The 13,513-nt window shown below is 43.3% G+C and overlaps 1 protein-coding gene across 2 annotated transcripts in view; it reads right to left on the bottom strand.

Annotated features, from left to right (window-relative positions):
* IPO9 (importin 9) overlaps positions 1 to 13,513 on the bottom strand; it is a 39,167-nt gene that overhangs the window by 14,779 nt on the left and 10,875 nt on the right. For both annotated transcript variants that reach the window (XM_030291857.4, XM_072918753.1), the window contains exons 3-13: positions 13,266 to 13,352; positions 12,119 to 12,320; positions 11,564 to 11,652; positions 11,201 to 11,287; positions 9,397 to 9,516; positions 4,816 to 4,916; positions 3,473 to 3,531; positions 2,840 to 2,991; positions 1,720 to 1,818; positions 1,477 to 1,583; positions 107 to 246 (exon numbers count right to left, since the gene is read on the bottom strand). In XM_030291857.4, the coding sequence (XP_030147717.2) occupies positions 107 to 246; positions 1,477 to 1,583; positions 1,720 to 1,818; positions 2,840 to 2,991; positions 3,473 to 3,531; positions 4,816 to 4,916; positions 9,397 to 9,516; positions 11,201 to 11,287; positions 11,564 to 11,652; positions 12,119 to 12,320; positions 13,266 to 13,352 (1,243 nt within the window). The remainder of the gene's footprint in view (positions 1 to 106; positions 247 to 1,476; positions 1,584 to 1,719; positions 1,819 to 2,839; positions 2,992 to 3,472; positions 3,532 to 4,815; positions 4,917 to 9,396; positions 9,517 to 11,200; positions 11,288 to 11,563; positions 11,653 to 12,118; positions 12,321 to 13,265; positions 13,353 to 13,513) is intronic.

Consider the following 13,513-nt stretch of genomic DNA (forward strand, 5'->3'; position numbering starts at 1 on the left):
GTGCATTTCCCAATACCTCATGCACACATCAACCTGACTGGTTCATCAGAGACTCCCAGTGTCTGGCACCCAGCAGTTACTCCCAGGGATGCAGGGTCCCACATACCTGAAAGGTTGAGGTCTGCTAGGACCACGTTTGTCAGGAAGCCATGCATATCAAAGTGTATTCTCCCATTCTTCACACTGTCTGTAATTATAGACTTGACTGAGCCCAGGGCCAGCATACAGGCTTCGTGTATTTTCCACCTGCAAAATAGTTCAGGATGCCTTAAGACTTTTCCTCTGTCATCACTCAAGAAATAAATACATATTCTGAAATGAAGTCACAAGTAATTTTCTGGTCTAAGCTACGACAACTATTTCCTTGATCCCAAAAGAGAATATAAAAAAGCCCTTAAAGAGATTAACATTCACAAACTGAACGATGGGGGCTTGAAAAGTCCCTCAGGATGGGCAGCATTCTCAGTCACTTCCTAAAATATTGGTGGAATAGTTGTTACTTCTACCAATTTTGTTCTCAAAATAAAAAAGTATCTCTTCCATAAAAGCTTGTGTGTCAGCCATGCCTTCATAATTTATATGCAGAAGCACTGGGATACCCAGTACATTAAAGGTTTAAGAACATCTAATTTCTAATTAACATTTTGTTAATTATGATGATATAGAACTATGTGTAAATACACTTCTCCTTGGTTTTATTTGTGAAGCCAAGAACCTACTTTACAACTTCTCACAACTGAGGCAGATGGGGACCTAATGTCTGATTTTGCAGCCATTCCATTGTTGCTCATTATCAGAGGGGCTCCTCTGACATTAATATTGAAAATAAACACAAACGCTGAACCAATGCACTATAAAACCAGGAGAGAATCTGTGGCCCAGCAACCAGGTACTCCTGCAGTGGAGTTTTCTTCTATCCCCAAATAGCATTAAAACCTGCAAATCTGAAGTTCTAAAATTGAACACATACATCTGCATATAGCACCACTCTTCTTGACATCAAGTAAAAAAAAAAAAATTATACACACATATATATATTCCTAAAAATGTTATGCCAATTAACTGAACATGAAGTATTACAAAATTCCCTTCTGATTTTCTATAAGTAATTGTTGTTTCCCATAAGACATTTTAAGGAACATCAAGCTCTGAAGGGAGCGAGCCTTGGCACAGACAATTTGTGCTAGGAACTGCCCAAAGTACTCCACATGAAGATTTCACTATCTGGCTCAAGAACTGCTGTACTTTCTTTTGCTTCTTCTAATCAGAGCTCTCCAGCTCCATCCTAGCTCTTCATTAACGTTGTCACAAATGAAATGTGATTAAATCATGGTGCACCCAGTGCTGCAGATGAGCTTGACACCCATCCCAGCACTGTCCCCACCGCCCCAGCACCGTCCCTGCGCTGGTCCCCTCCCCATCCCACCAGTGCCATCCCCTCCCTGTCCCCACCCTCTCCCCACCCCAGCCCCTCACCAGTGCTCAGCACCGCTGTTTTTAGCCTGCTCAGCTTCCTGCAAATGCCTCGTAGCTGCTGCAGCCAGAGCAGTTGCACTCTCATTCTGGAAATCGGCAGCCACAGCCTGTGCACAAGGAAATGGTAACACTCATTTCTATGGACTGTCAAAAGTTGGCATTTTCTCTAAATGCCCTTCCTGAGGGCAGGTTTGATACCTGTTATTACTACTTCAGTATCTAAATGTGGAATATATTTCATACCAGCAGGAGATCCTGGGCAGCAATTCTCACTGTGTAGGAAAATGTATCATCATCTTCATCCTCCACAAACTGCTGTGGATTTGCAGTCCAAACTTTAATCTAGAGGAGACAAAAAGGATAAGGCAGCTGAGAATTCAGGACACTATCGGTAAAAAGCAGCTTTTCTGTTCCCTGCAACCTGTTTTGGAAAACTGCTTTCAGAATTTTTCTTCGCCATAAGAAGTCTTCATCCTCAATGGATTTTTCTTCTATTCCATCGGAGAAACCTTTGAAGAGAAGAAACTCTCTTTGTTCTAAGCTCATCTTGCTCTTCTGCCCCTCATTTGAGACCAGAGTTTGACAGAACTAATGACTGACCTGGAATCAATGCTACACAGCTTTATTTTTAGATGAGGAATGGAAGAAGCAGATTAATCTTTTAACAGAGTGCTTGTTTTTATGCATGTCTACCTCAACTAAAAGATGATGGCTGTCACGCTTGAGAGACCAGGAGCTATGCAGAATTTCAGTGCAAATTATTTCACCCTACTAGCACAACATTTTTTCTCTCACAGAAAGCTGTTTATTCCTTTTAGCATGAAAATCCTCATTTTCACAGCACATGGAAGAATGAAGGAAGAAAGCCTGAAAGAGCTGAGGTTCTTCAGGCTGGAGAAAACTCCAGGAGGACCTTATAATTGCCTTAAAAATAAAGCCCTTTGACCAGGGCCCCAGGACAAGGGGCAAGATGGTAAGTTTAGATTACAGAATAAATTCCTTACTAAGGGGGTGCTGAGACACTGGAAATGTTGCCCAGAGACACTGTCAATGTCCCATCACTGAAAGTGTCCAAGGCCAGGCTGGATGGGGCTTGGAGCAACTTGGGATAGTAGAAGGTTGCACCCAGGGCAGGGGGTGGAACAGGATGGACTTTAAAGTCCCTTCTGACCCAAACCCTTCTGTGATCTGTGATTTACTGTCCACATTGTACCATTCTGGAACCTCTAAGTGCTGCCACAGCAAAGTGATGGAACAGATTGTTAGATTACAGCAGGTTCCACGCACTGAAACTCTTCCCAGGACACTTGCTGGTTTATATCTCTCATTTCCTTTGTTTCACACACAACACAAACATGCTCACCTGCTCCTCTGTGATCTGCATGTAAAGCAGGATGTAATAGATCAGGTCTGGCAGAGCCTTCTTCACTGTGCTCTTAAATTTGTTGTTTTCCAACAAAGCATGAACAAATTCAAATATGCTGAACACCAGATTTTCAAAGCCCAGAACTTCACCTGAATGAAGTGGAAAAAACAAAAAAGAACATGACTGAATATGCCAACATACAAAAGCTACAAATGGATGTGAAAATAATCAGAAACTGTTAGCTTCTCTGAGCAGATATTTATTCATTCTCCTGGACTAGCAGTAGCCTCAGGAGGATTTCAGACCTCATCACTTTCTGCTTTCTTCCCACCACACACGCCTCATTAAGATTTATCAAGCTCAACCTAAAACCCATTTGATTTTCTTTTGTCCCGCTACTTTTGCCTTAATATTGAAGCCAAACTCACTCCTTGAGCCATTAGAAAACTTAAATTATTTGCCTTCATTGATCACAATCACAAGTAATTTGCAAAGAAGTGATGGACACCATTCTAACATGGTAAATGCACCTTCAGCACTATCTCCCATGGTGTTTTAGTCAGTTTTGACAGCAATATTTAGGTAACTCCATTCCTCTTCAAAGAGCAGAAGTGAAGTGCAAGTTCTTACCATCAGAATCCACAGGATCCTCCACCTCTTCTGTGTAATTTACTTCTGTTCTCACATAAGTGGATGGAGTTAAGGAAATGCTTTTTTCTAAAGAACAACATCTATTTTGGAATTAATCTGTTCCTGTCTTAAAATTCCTGATAACTTGGGAAGGTTCTGTTCTTTAAAAAGCCTTCGATTTTGTGTAAAGTCCTGTGCTTCAGGACACAGAGACAACATCTCCAGGAGCTCCTGGCTTTGTGCATTGCCCAAGTTCAAAGACCACTTTCCACAGACCACTCACATCACTTCAGCACATCTTTCATATTATTTGATTAACTTAGATCAAACTCACCAAGGAAACCCAAAACTTCATTTATGTTAACTTTGCAAGAACTGAACCCCCCGACTCGTTCTTTCCAGGGGATGTGAGCCAATTCAACACCTCACTGCTGCTCAAGGGTGAGGAACCACTCCATGCTCCCACATCCTACCTTATGTTGGCCCTGCTCCCTACCAAGCTTCTCCACAAGCACCAGCCCTGGGAAATTACAGAAAACTAACCTGGGAGTAAGAAGGAAGGAGTTTTCTTTGTGGATGGTGAACTGAAGATCCAACAAGTACCAGAGCAAACACAAGGAAATGATGAACAAGACTCTCCCCTTTTGCAAACAAAAGCCCAATTTGTTTGCCCATACCAACAGGACTGTAGTAGGAGTCAGGACAGGAGAGGGAGAAATACACCATCAAAAATTCAACAGACATCTCCTTGTATTTTCATAGAGTCACAAAACTGTTTTGGTTGGAAGGGATCTTTAAGACCATGTAGTTCTAATCTCCCTGCCATGGGCAGGGACACCTTCCACTGTATTTTAATAGGGGTCTGAAAAACCAATATGGAGAGATTTGAGTGGTCAGTTTTCAAGTACTGGGCAATGCACCCAAAGACCGTTCTGACACAGCTGGCTCTGCAGTGGAGCACTGACTGAAAATTCAATGGCAAATCAGCTTCTGCAGCAAGTGCAATCAGCCATTAGCTCTGCTGCAGCAAGGGGTACTGCTGGTTCTCCTTCTGCTAAGTCTTTACACTGTGACCAGAATCTTTTTAAGAAGACAATTTTTACCAAAAAGTACCAGAAACAATTCAGAGCTTGTGCCAGTTCTACAGGGCACATACATCAATCAGCATACATTTTAAGCTAAAAGAAACTTAATGGTAACAGAAGTAACAGAAAGATCCCGTTTCATCTGGCAGGGCAGATTACTCCATGCATTGTGATTCTCCAGCAGTCAGGTCATTACTGGGTACAAGACTGAGTTTGTCGCGTTCAATTCCAGTTAAACACGTTCACTACCAAGGATATAAAGCAGCACTTTCTGTAAGGGTGTTCCAGACGATGGGCAGGATCTGCTGCATTGATGAAATCATGTGCTTTGGGTAGTTTTTCACAAGTGCTGTCACAGCCTGGAACCAAATAGAATATCAGTCAAAAGTGAAACTGGGAAAGCCATCAACACACTCAAATCACAGGATGCGTTAAATTAAAAACTGAGATCATCCAAAGGCTTCCTGTCACCAAGGTCACCTCTCACTCCTGACTGCACAGTCCCCTCTCTCAAACACTTCCAATACACCTCTCTTGGTGTTTCCTCTTTTGCAGGGAAGCAAAGGGATAACACAACATGTGGCACTCTGGAGTGAAGACAATGCTGTAATGCGGCGGTAAGACAATGACTCAAATCCAGAGCACAGCACTGTGCACTGTCTGGATACAATTATCCTGCAAGTGTCTTGTCCCAGAAAAAGAACTCTAATGTAATGTAGAACCAGACTACTGCCCATTTTCCACACTGCATGCAAGCAACACACCCATTGCACATCCCAGGAGTAGCTGGAGACTCAAACACCACCCAGATCAGTTCCCTTCCCGTTTTGGCTGCAGGCACTGTGGCTGTATCAGCCTAGCACAGGAGCTGCTCCAGGAGCAGCTCAGCAGCTCCACAGGGGATTGTGCCAGAACTTCCATGAAGCTGATCATCCTGACTTAGGGGAGCCCTTCCACTGACACTTGCCAAAAGCCATTTGGTACCCTCCAGGAATGAGAGAGCACTCACTCCTCCCTCTCCTCCCCATGGGCACAGCTCTAGCTGTGTTACACTTGTTTCAGGCTAACAGCCCCTCACAAACTGCCTGAGAGGCGGCTGCTCCCAGACACACGGGTGTCTGTTTGTGCTTACCCAATACAAACCACTCTGGGCAGTTTGTTTGTTTGCAGCACTGGGTACATTAATAGAAATAAAAAAAAATACTAATTCACCTTCCAGAAAAACAACAGCAATCTAATATCAGTATTGGAGATAAACAGGAGATGAGTCAGGAATAACCCAGTTACACAGGTTTGGGAATGAGTCTGGCAGGTGCTATAAAGAACATTACAGAAAAGACCTGTTGAAGTCTCTGGGGAAAAAAATTATGCAGGTGCTGGCAAAGGAGGTGAACCTGATCTTCAGGGCTGCTGCAAACTCAACACCCTGCTAAGGCCACAGGAGCATCCAAACAGACTTATTCCATGTGCCACTCCATGTGAACCCTATGTAAATGTTTCTAAGCTCTACGTGCAACCAACTCTGCAGGAAGCGCTGCTGGAGCGCTAAGGGAGCTCTTCAATCGTGGGCTCTGTGGCTGTAACAATAGAAAGCTGCATTTGCAAGGTCACCACAGTCCTGCAGAGCAAGTCATTAAAAAACAGAGCACTCTCCTTGTCAGATGTTGTATTTCAACCCCTGGCCCCTCATTCTGCCAATTCCCACTGCTTGTCTGAACTCAAAGAACTGCTTCACAGATCCTCTGCCAATCTCCACAAATTGCTCCACCACCTATTAATCCTTCAAGAAAGCTCTTATCCTTCTCTCTTCAGAGCACTTCAACTCACTTCAGCTCCTTCAACTCACTCTATCAAAGCCTTTTATTGCTTCTTTTCCTGTCTTCATCTTTAAACAGAGAAGAAATCCCTAAATTTTTGGATAAAAAGCTTAAAATACACACTGGAGAGCACGCTAAAGCTGACTGTCAGTCAAAGTTCAGCAGTGGCAGGTGAACTACCTTGTTCATAAAATTGGGAAGTTTGTCCCAAGACACAGATCCCACCTCATCTTCCATCCAAGAACAAAGAGGTTACAATTAATTATTTTTCCTACCAATTATTTGTTCCAGTGTCAGGAAAAATGTAAGCAAAACTTCTCTGACCCACAGGTGTTGAACAGCTTCTAAGCATAAATGAAGAAGCACAACAGCAAGGCTGCAAGATGCTTTAGATTGTTGGTTAATTGGTGTTCGTGATATATTACTGCACACTAAGTACACCATTGTATTCCAATTTGTATTCCATTATTGTGAAATTTGCCTTAAATCTAGACACCTGTTATGTTTAATCACTCTGTTTTTCTCAAAACAATAAATAGTAGCATTTTCAACAGTGGAATTAGGATTCAAGAATTGCATAGTTGCAGCTCATGCATCCTTAGAGACACCAATTTAATTCATGCTGAACTATCAAACACAACAATAAATTACCCCATGGGTATTTCCTTCTAGTCCTCACATGTGGTATTTTTGCTGTGGACAAACCTCCCATCTCCTCCAAGGATAAAAGGCTCTGATTTCCTGCTGATAACTGCTTAAAATCTTTTAACTATTCTGGGAACAACTTGGGACACATTAACCATCAGTGGTTCCCCATGATGTGATCCAAACTATTCACTCCCCTAACCGGGACTATTGTCCCAGTGAATCAGGCAGAGGTGCACACTGCAATAGCATTCCTTAAAGCTTCTGCCACTGTCCTGCAGAACATTCTGACATGGACAGCACAACAGTTTAGGGCACGACTGCCTCTGACTTCCATCATGAACTCCAGGAACCTTGGAGTACAAAGCTCTCATGTGACAGGGAAGGGGAAAAAAAAAGTCTTCTGTCATTTGCCACACAGGACTTCATTAAGGAAAAGAAGATGGAATTGAGTTTGCATCTGGTTGAAAATGCGCTATAAAAAAGTCCCAATTCCCTCTTCCATTGCATCAGCCTTTCAAGGGGTTCCTGTAATGACCTCATTTGTACAGCTGGTTTAAATAATCCCCTAAGGTTTCTTACTTCTGCATTACAATAACTATAAAATCCACTTCTCTGGAAGTGAAATTCACCTGAATCCCTTTTTCCCCAGAAAATTGCTATCATCAGCTTAGAAACTCTAAGTTACAAAACCATGAATTGCCTTAAGCCAACAGCCAGAACACTCATCTCTTCCAAAAAAAGCCTCCTACAAACCACTTGTCAGCAGCAGGTCTCCAGAATTTCCTGTTTAAATCCACCCTGATTCTCTGCTGCCATCGATGCCACCTGACACACAGCAGAGTATTCAGATCCAAACCCTCTTGTGCTGCAGCTCCCCTGCAGAAGCCAAAGGCAGAGGCCCTCACACAGCTAAGGAGCAGAGCAAGAACAAGGTGACATTTCCTCAGAGACTTCCCCGGCCTGTCACATTGTTCAAGAACCTCCTGGTGAGACCAATGCTGATATACCTATACAAACAGCCCAATGCCAGCAAGCACTTATTATTTAAATAACAGAAAAGGCTGTAGAATGCATGGATGTAATGAGAACAGAACTGGCCTGGCCTGACTCTAAACCAACAACATCAAGCACCAACAGCTGCTTTCTGTGGAGACTGAAAAATACCACTACTCATTAACAATCCAAATGTGAGTATCTGGAGTAGGAGATCCAAATATTCTTGAGCTGCAGCCTGTTCAAATCGAGATGATACCCTGCAGTGTTCCTTTCATGTTGCTGTTCCTATAAATCATTGCCCCAGGAATCCAGTGCATAGGCAACAGAAAGGGAAAAAAACCCCACAAGAGACACCCTCTCAACAAAAACTGCCAACATCCTTCCCCAAACTGCTTTTCTAGTGCTGCACAGCAAGAACAGCTCCAGCTGTTCCTAGAGTACAAGACATGCAGCCCCTCACTGAGAAGCCACAGGATGCCCAGACCAGACACTGCTGCCTTGAACAGGGCTAAGACAAGTTTCACAACACAGAGTTCAGGAGCTGCTGGTTTGTATAACACAATAGCACCCTCCCAGCACGTATGTTCATTACTTCAGCACAAAGCTGGTCATCCTGAAAAACTTCTGACACTTGTCTTCAAAAACTTTCTTATTGCTAATTGCTTTCTTCATGGAACTGAATGGGCCTCAGTGCCCATCCTCAGAATCCTGTACATTGACCTGATGTTGCCCACCCCAGCACACAGGCAGGGAAATGAAAGATCTGGATTTGCTCCTGCAATTGGTGCTTTTGGCTCTTTGCTCTCCCATGCTGCAGGCAGCATACCCTACAGCTCCAAAGGTTTCCAGGCTGTTACAGGGATGTGCACTGGCCCTCGTCCCCATGCACACAAAACTCTCCAATGTAATCTCCTCTCTACAGGAGAGGAAACCAGGACAGTACAAAGACCTTCCATCTTTCTTTTTCAGAGACTATTTATCATTAAAGACCAGGCAAGTTCCAGAAAAGCACCTGCACTTAATAAGCTTTTAGAACTTCACTGCAGTAGAATTCTGCAGTACCTTTAGAAAAGATTGGTATATAACTGCAGATTATGATGTCCAAGACATATCCAAGATACATTAGGTCAGCAAATGACAGAGACAGATGGTCCTATAGATCAGATTCCTGTGGATCATTTTACAGGCAGATCCTCATGGATCTCATCATAGGTCAGGCAAACAACTTATTTCACTGTTGATGGTGCTGGGAGCCAAAAGTCTTCACAGTTCACACCATGAGCAATACTGGGAGATGTGCCACTTGAGTTTGTTTTCCAGCACATCTGAGTGTGTGTTGGTGTACAATTCTTTCTCCACTTAACCAGCCCTGACTCACCTTTAAAACTTCCATCTTAAACCCGCTGTCCGATGTTGGTCCATCAGGCATCTGCAGGGCCTGGACAAAGGCTTCTGTAAACTGCTGCACCACAGGAAAAATCAGGACCTTGGCAGCACCCTGGTTATAGACAATGCAAGCACAGCTGAATATCAGATTCAGAACCCCCACATCTGACAGGTAAAGCGCTAGAAGCAACAGCAAATGCACTTTTCTGGTAAAAAATAGAAGAGAAACTCATGGCAACTGCAGAATACTGCAAAGTCACATGAAAGCTGTTTCACACATCACTTGGGCTCTCTCTTTAGGTAATGAACTAAGCTCAGCTGAATCCCACTCTTCAAAACCCCACAGCACAGGCTCCCACAAAACGCACGCTTACATCCAACTTATCACTTTGGAATCTCAAGAGAGATCCAGACAATCCAGTCTGGAGAGCCCCAGGAGCAGTGCTCACCCCATCCTAGAGAGGCATTTCATTTGATGAGCTGAATCCTGCCCTGCACCCCAGCACCCCCAGGCTTCAAAACCAACCTGGGGTGGCTCCATCACACACACAATCACCCCAAACCCTGCGGCTGGCATTTATTACCCTGCAGAGCCTCCATCCCTCAAACAAAACAAGCTGAGTATCAGCAGCTGGCCTGAAGATTAACAGGATGATTCTTCCTAGGAAAATGCAGCAAGTATTTTTCCAGATGTCAGAGCTCTCCATAAGCAGTCCTTGTCAGAGTAAGCAATACAGGACCAAAATAATTTTATTGAGATTATTCCTCATAAATCCATAGGCAGGACAGCAAAGTCTTATGTTTAAATCAATTAGGAAATGTGATTTCTAAAAAAATTCCCTTTTTTTTTTAAGTGAAATCTCAATAGAAAAGGTTTAGTATTCAATGTAAAGGACACTTTCAGCCCTTCTCCAGAATAAGACTGGGGAATACAACTGTCTCTTAGATAGTGGTATCAGCTGCATGATACAATGCATGAATAACCTTGTCATGGCAGTACAGATACAATGTAATTACCACAACTTTCCAAAAGTCTGCACTGGATTGCTCCCTGTGCAAACAGGGAAGGAACAGAAAATTGAGCCACTCAGCAATGACCAGCCACTGGATTGAGAGTCACCCTTCCCTATCCTCACACTCCAAAAAGTTAAAAATAACCATTTATTGTCTGGGAGTGCTGGAAAAGCCACTTGTCAAAGGCCATTTAAAATGCAGATGTGCTCAGTTAGAGCCAGACAGCAGACTCATGTCTAAAGCTGCTTGACTGCTGTGTTTGTTTCTTAACAGCTATTTTTCCAAAACTGGGCTGGGTTTGGCTTCCCCCACCCCTTCAGGAACACAAGGCCCAGGCGCCTCCTGAAGCATGAAGTGAAGCCCCAGGAGCTTGGAACCAAAGCCTCACCCGAGGGTCCCTCGTTGCCCAGGTGCCCAAGGCCTGGCAGGTGATGGGACACATGGCTTAGCTGAAGGCTGGAAGCTAAGCCACGGATTTCCAAACAAAGGGCTGATACTCCATCTCTTCCCCATGCTGACTCCCCCCTTTCCTGAGCTCTTACAAGCATGTCTGTTGATAAACCATAAATTAAGCTTAATTATGGAAACCAAGTCGCACTATCAAGGCATGCATGTAAAGCAGGGAGTCAGCTACTATACTTGTATTAAATTACAGCCTCTTCCCCCAAATTTCAGCTGACACAGTATATAATTTTCCGGTGTTTCATTTCCATATTAAGTATTATTTAGAATCTCACTCAGTTTGAATTCAAAATATCATGTATGTCAAGTTAAATTCTTGCCTTTTCCAACTCCTCCATGTTACAGATCATGTGGGCACACGTGGTAAATATCTCCACTGCACGTGACCTCGTGCGAATCCCATACACCTAGACGAAAGTTAAACATCAGGAACACAACATTCTTCTTACACAAGATACTTCCTTTTAATTGTGTTTCATTTTTGCTTTAGCTTTATTCTCTTATTATTGGCTTCAACTTTTCTGTTGAAACATTAGCTGCCATCAACTATTATATCATCAAGAAAATTCTTTAAGTCTAACTCATACTACAGTATGACTTAACCATTAAATCTGGAGTTTCTTTTTTCAAAGAAAAATTCCCACTAATTTCATCCAATACCAACCTCATTGTGAAGATCATACCTCTGCCATTGTGAAAATTTTGTACATCTCTGGAAGAATAACTGGAGCTACAAGTGGCATCTGTATGTCTGTTACTTCTCGGGTAAATTCTAAAAAATGGAAAAAGAAGAGAAGTTCTTATAAGAAATACAATTTGTAGGGAACAGCAACAATAGAACCATTGGGAAACACTAAGTGCATTGAAACACGTTGATTTGCACTTCACTAGATTAGGGTCATCTGATATACCTGAGGCAATCCTCAAAGGCAAGCAGAAAAATACCACACTAAAAACTGCAGGTATCTGGAAAACAGGGTGTTACAGTCAAAGTACCTGCTGAGCTCTAACCTGCAGCACAGCACCTCCTTCCCCAGCTCTCATGACACCTGCTGAGCACACAATTCCACAGCCAGCAACAGGCTGGGGAAGAGAGGAAGCCACAGCCTTCCCAGGCCCAGGGAAGAGAGGAAGAAAATTCCGATCTCAATTTGGATGAAACGTGACAGGACAGTGGCACAAGGAAAAGCCTGAACAGCTGCCTAGAGCAGCCTTGCCCAGCCACGGCAGCCACAGACCTGTGAGCACTCTCATGGCTCCGTGCACCGCGTTGACATCGCCGCTGACCAGCATCTCCATGAGCAGGTTGAAGAGCTCGGGCCAGGCCTCGGGCCAGTCCCAGTGCGCGATGGCTGACACAGCGTAGGCGACGCTGGAGCGCACCTTGCTGATGGACTCCCTCAGCCCGCTGGGCAGCAGCTCCCTGATAGCAACTTTTGCCTGCAGAAAGCAACAGCAGTCAGAATAGATCCACAGCCATAGCACAATCTAATGAAAACAAAAAAAAATCTACACCTATGACTGCATCCTGATATTGATTCAATGCTGGTTTTACAAAATGAACATCCAGGAGACAAAAACACTCTTGCACACTGCCCCCTGTAATTTTTTAGAGAAAACTGCATGGTGTGTTTTAACAGAGCATCATCTCACACACAGCACAGAGTAAATAGAACACAGCTGCAACTACACAGGATGTACAGATCTACTTGGAAAACATACAGATTTAGCTGAGATAAATCCCAGCTCCAGTGTCAGGGACTATGTTTGCTTACTTTGGAAGATTTCAGTAAACAAGAACAGTCACCCAGCCCTGAAGGGACAGGAAGAAATAAAAGCCACTTCTGGGACATAATTCAAGCAATTATCTCTGGATGAGATGAATCATATTCTAGATATGAAAGATGCTCCAGTCAACAGTCAGAGTGGAAAGGGCTGGAATATCTGGCCATCTTAGCTGTTAAATACTCCTCCTGAACAGATTCTCAATGAAACCCAGCAGCTTTAAACTGAAATTTGTCATGGGAAAATATCCTTTAAGTCCCAAGATGTATAACAAAAGATTTAGCAAATCTCCAAAAACAGACTGCCAGAATCAGTATTTGTGAAACTTAGGAAGCAGCTTTTCTTCTAGTCTTGTTCTGAGAATAACAGGAGCATTGTGGCTGAACTTTCCCTACAGGAAGCAGACCAAGCTTCTCAAGCACAGTGCTGTTTTAAGTAACTGAAAAGAGATTTTTGAAGCACAAAATGTCAAAAAACCTTAACTGAAGCCATTAATCCTCAAAATACACATGGGCACTGGTACTTCTTTAACTGTCTAAAGAATTAATATTCTTGATGGATAAAGTGTTTCAAACCAGGTAATGTGAAACCAAGTCTTACCCTTTCTGTGGTCTCTGGAGGTCTAAACTTTTCTGACTGAGAGCACCAGTGAGTTTCCACATACTGTTTGAGAATAACGGACGCCAGCTGTTTCAGGAGAGAGGTCAGGAATCAGGGACATATCCTGGAACCATTGCAAGGATCACCCCTGACCCATTTGCTCAGCCACCCATCCCATCATGCTTCTTTTAGAGGGGCATCAGGACTTGCCAAAAATGAAGAAAAAAAAAAAAATCCATGAAATGGAC

The sequence above is a fragment of the Taeniopygia guttata genome, chromosome 26 (assembly GCF_048771995.1).
Source record: "Taeniopygia guttata chromosome 26, bTaeGut7.mat, whole genome shotgun sequence".
NCBI lineage: Eukaryota > Metazoa > Chordata > Aves > Passeriformes > Estrildidae > Taeniopygia > Taeniopygia guttata.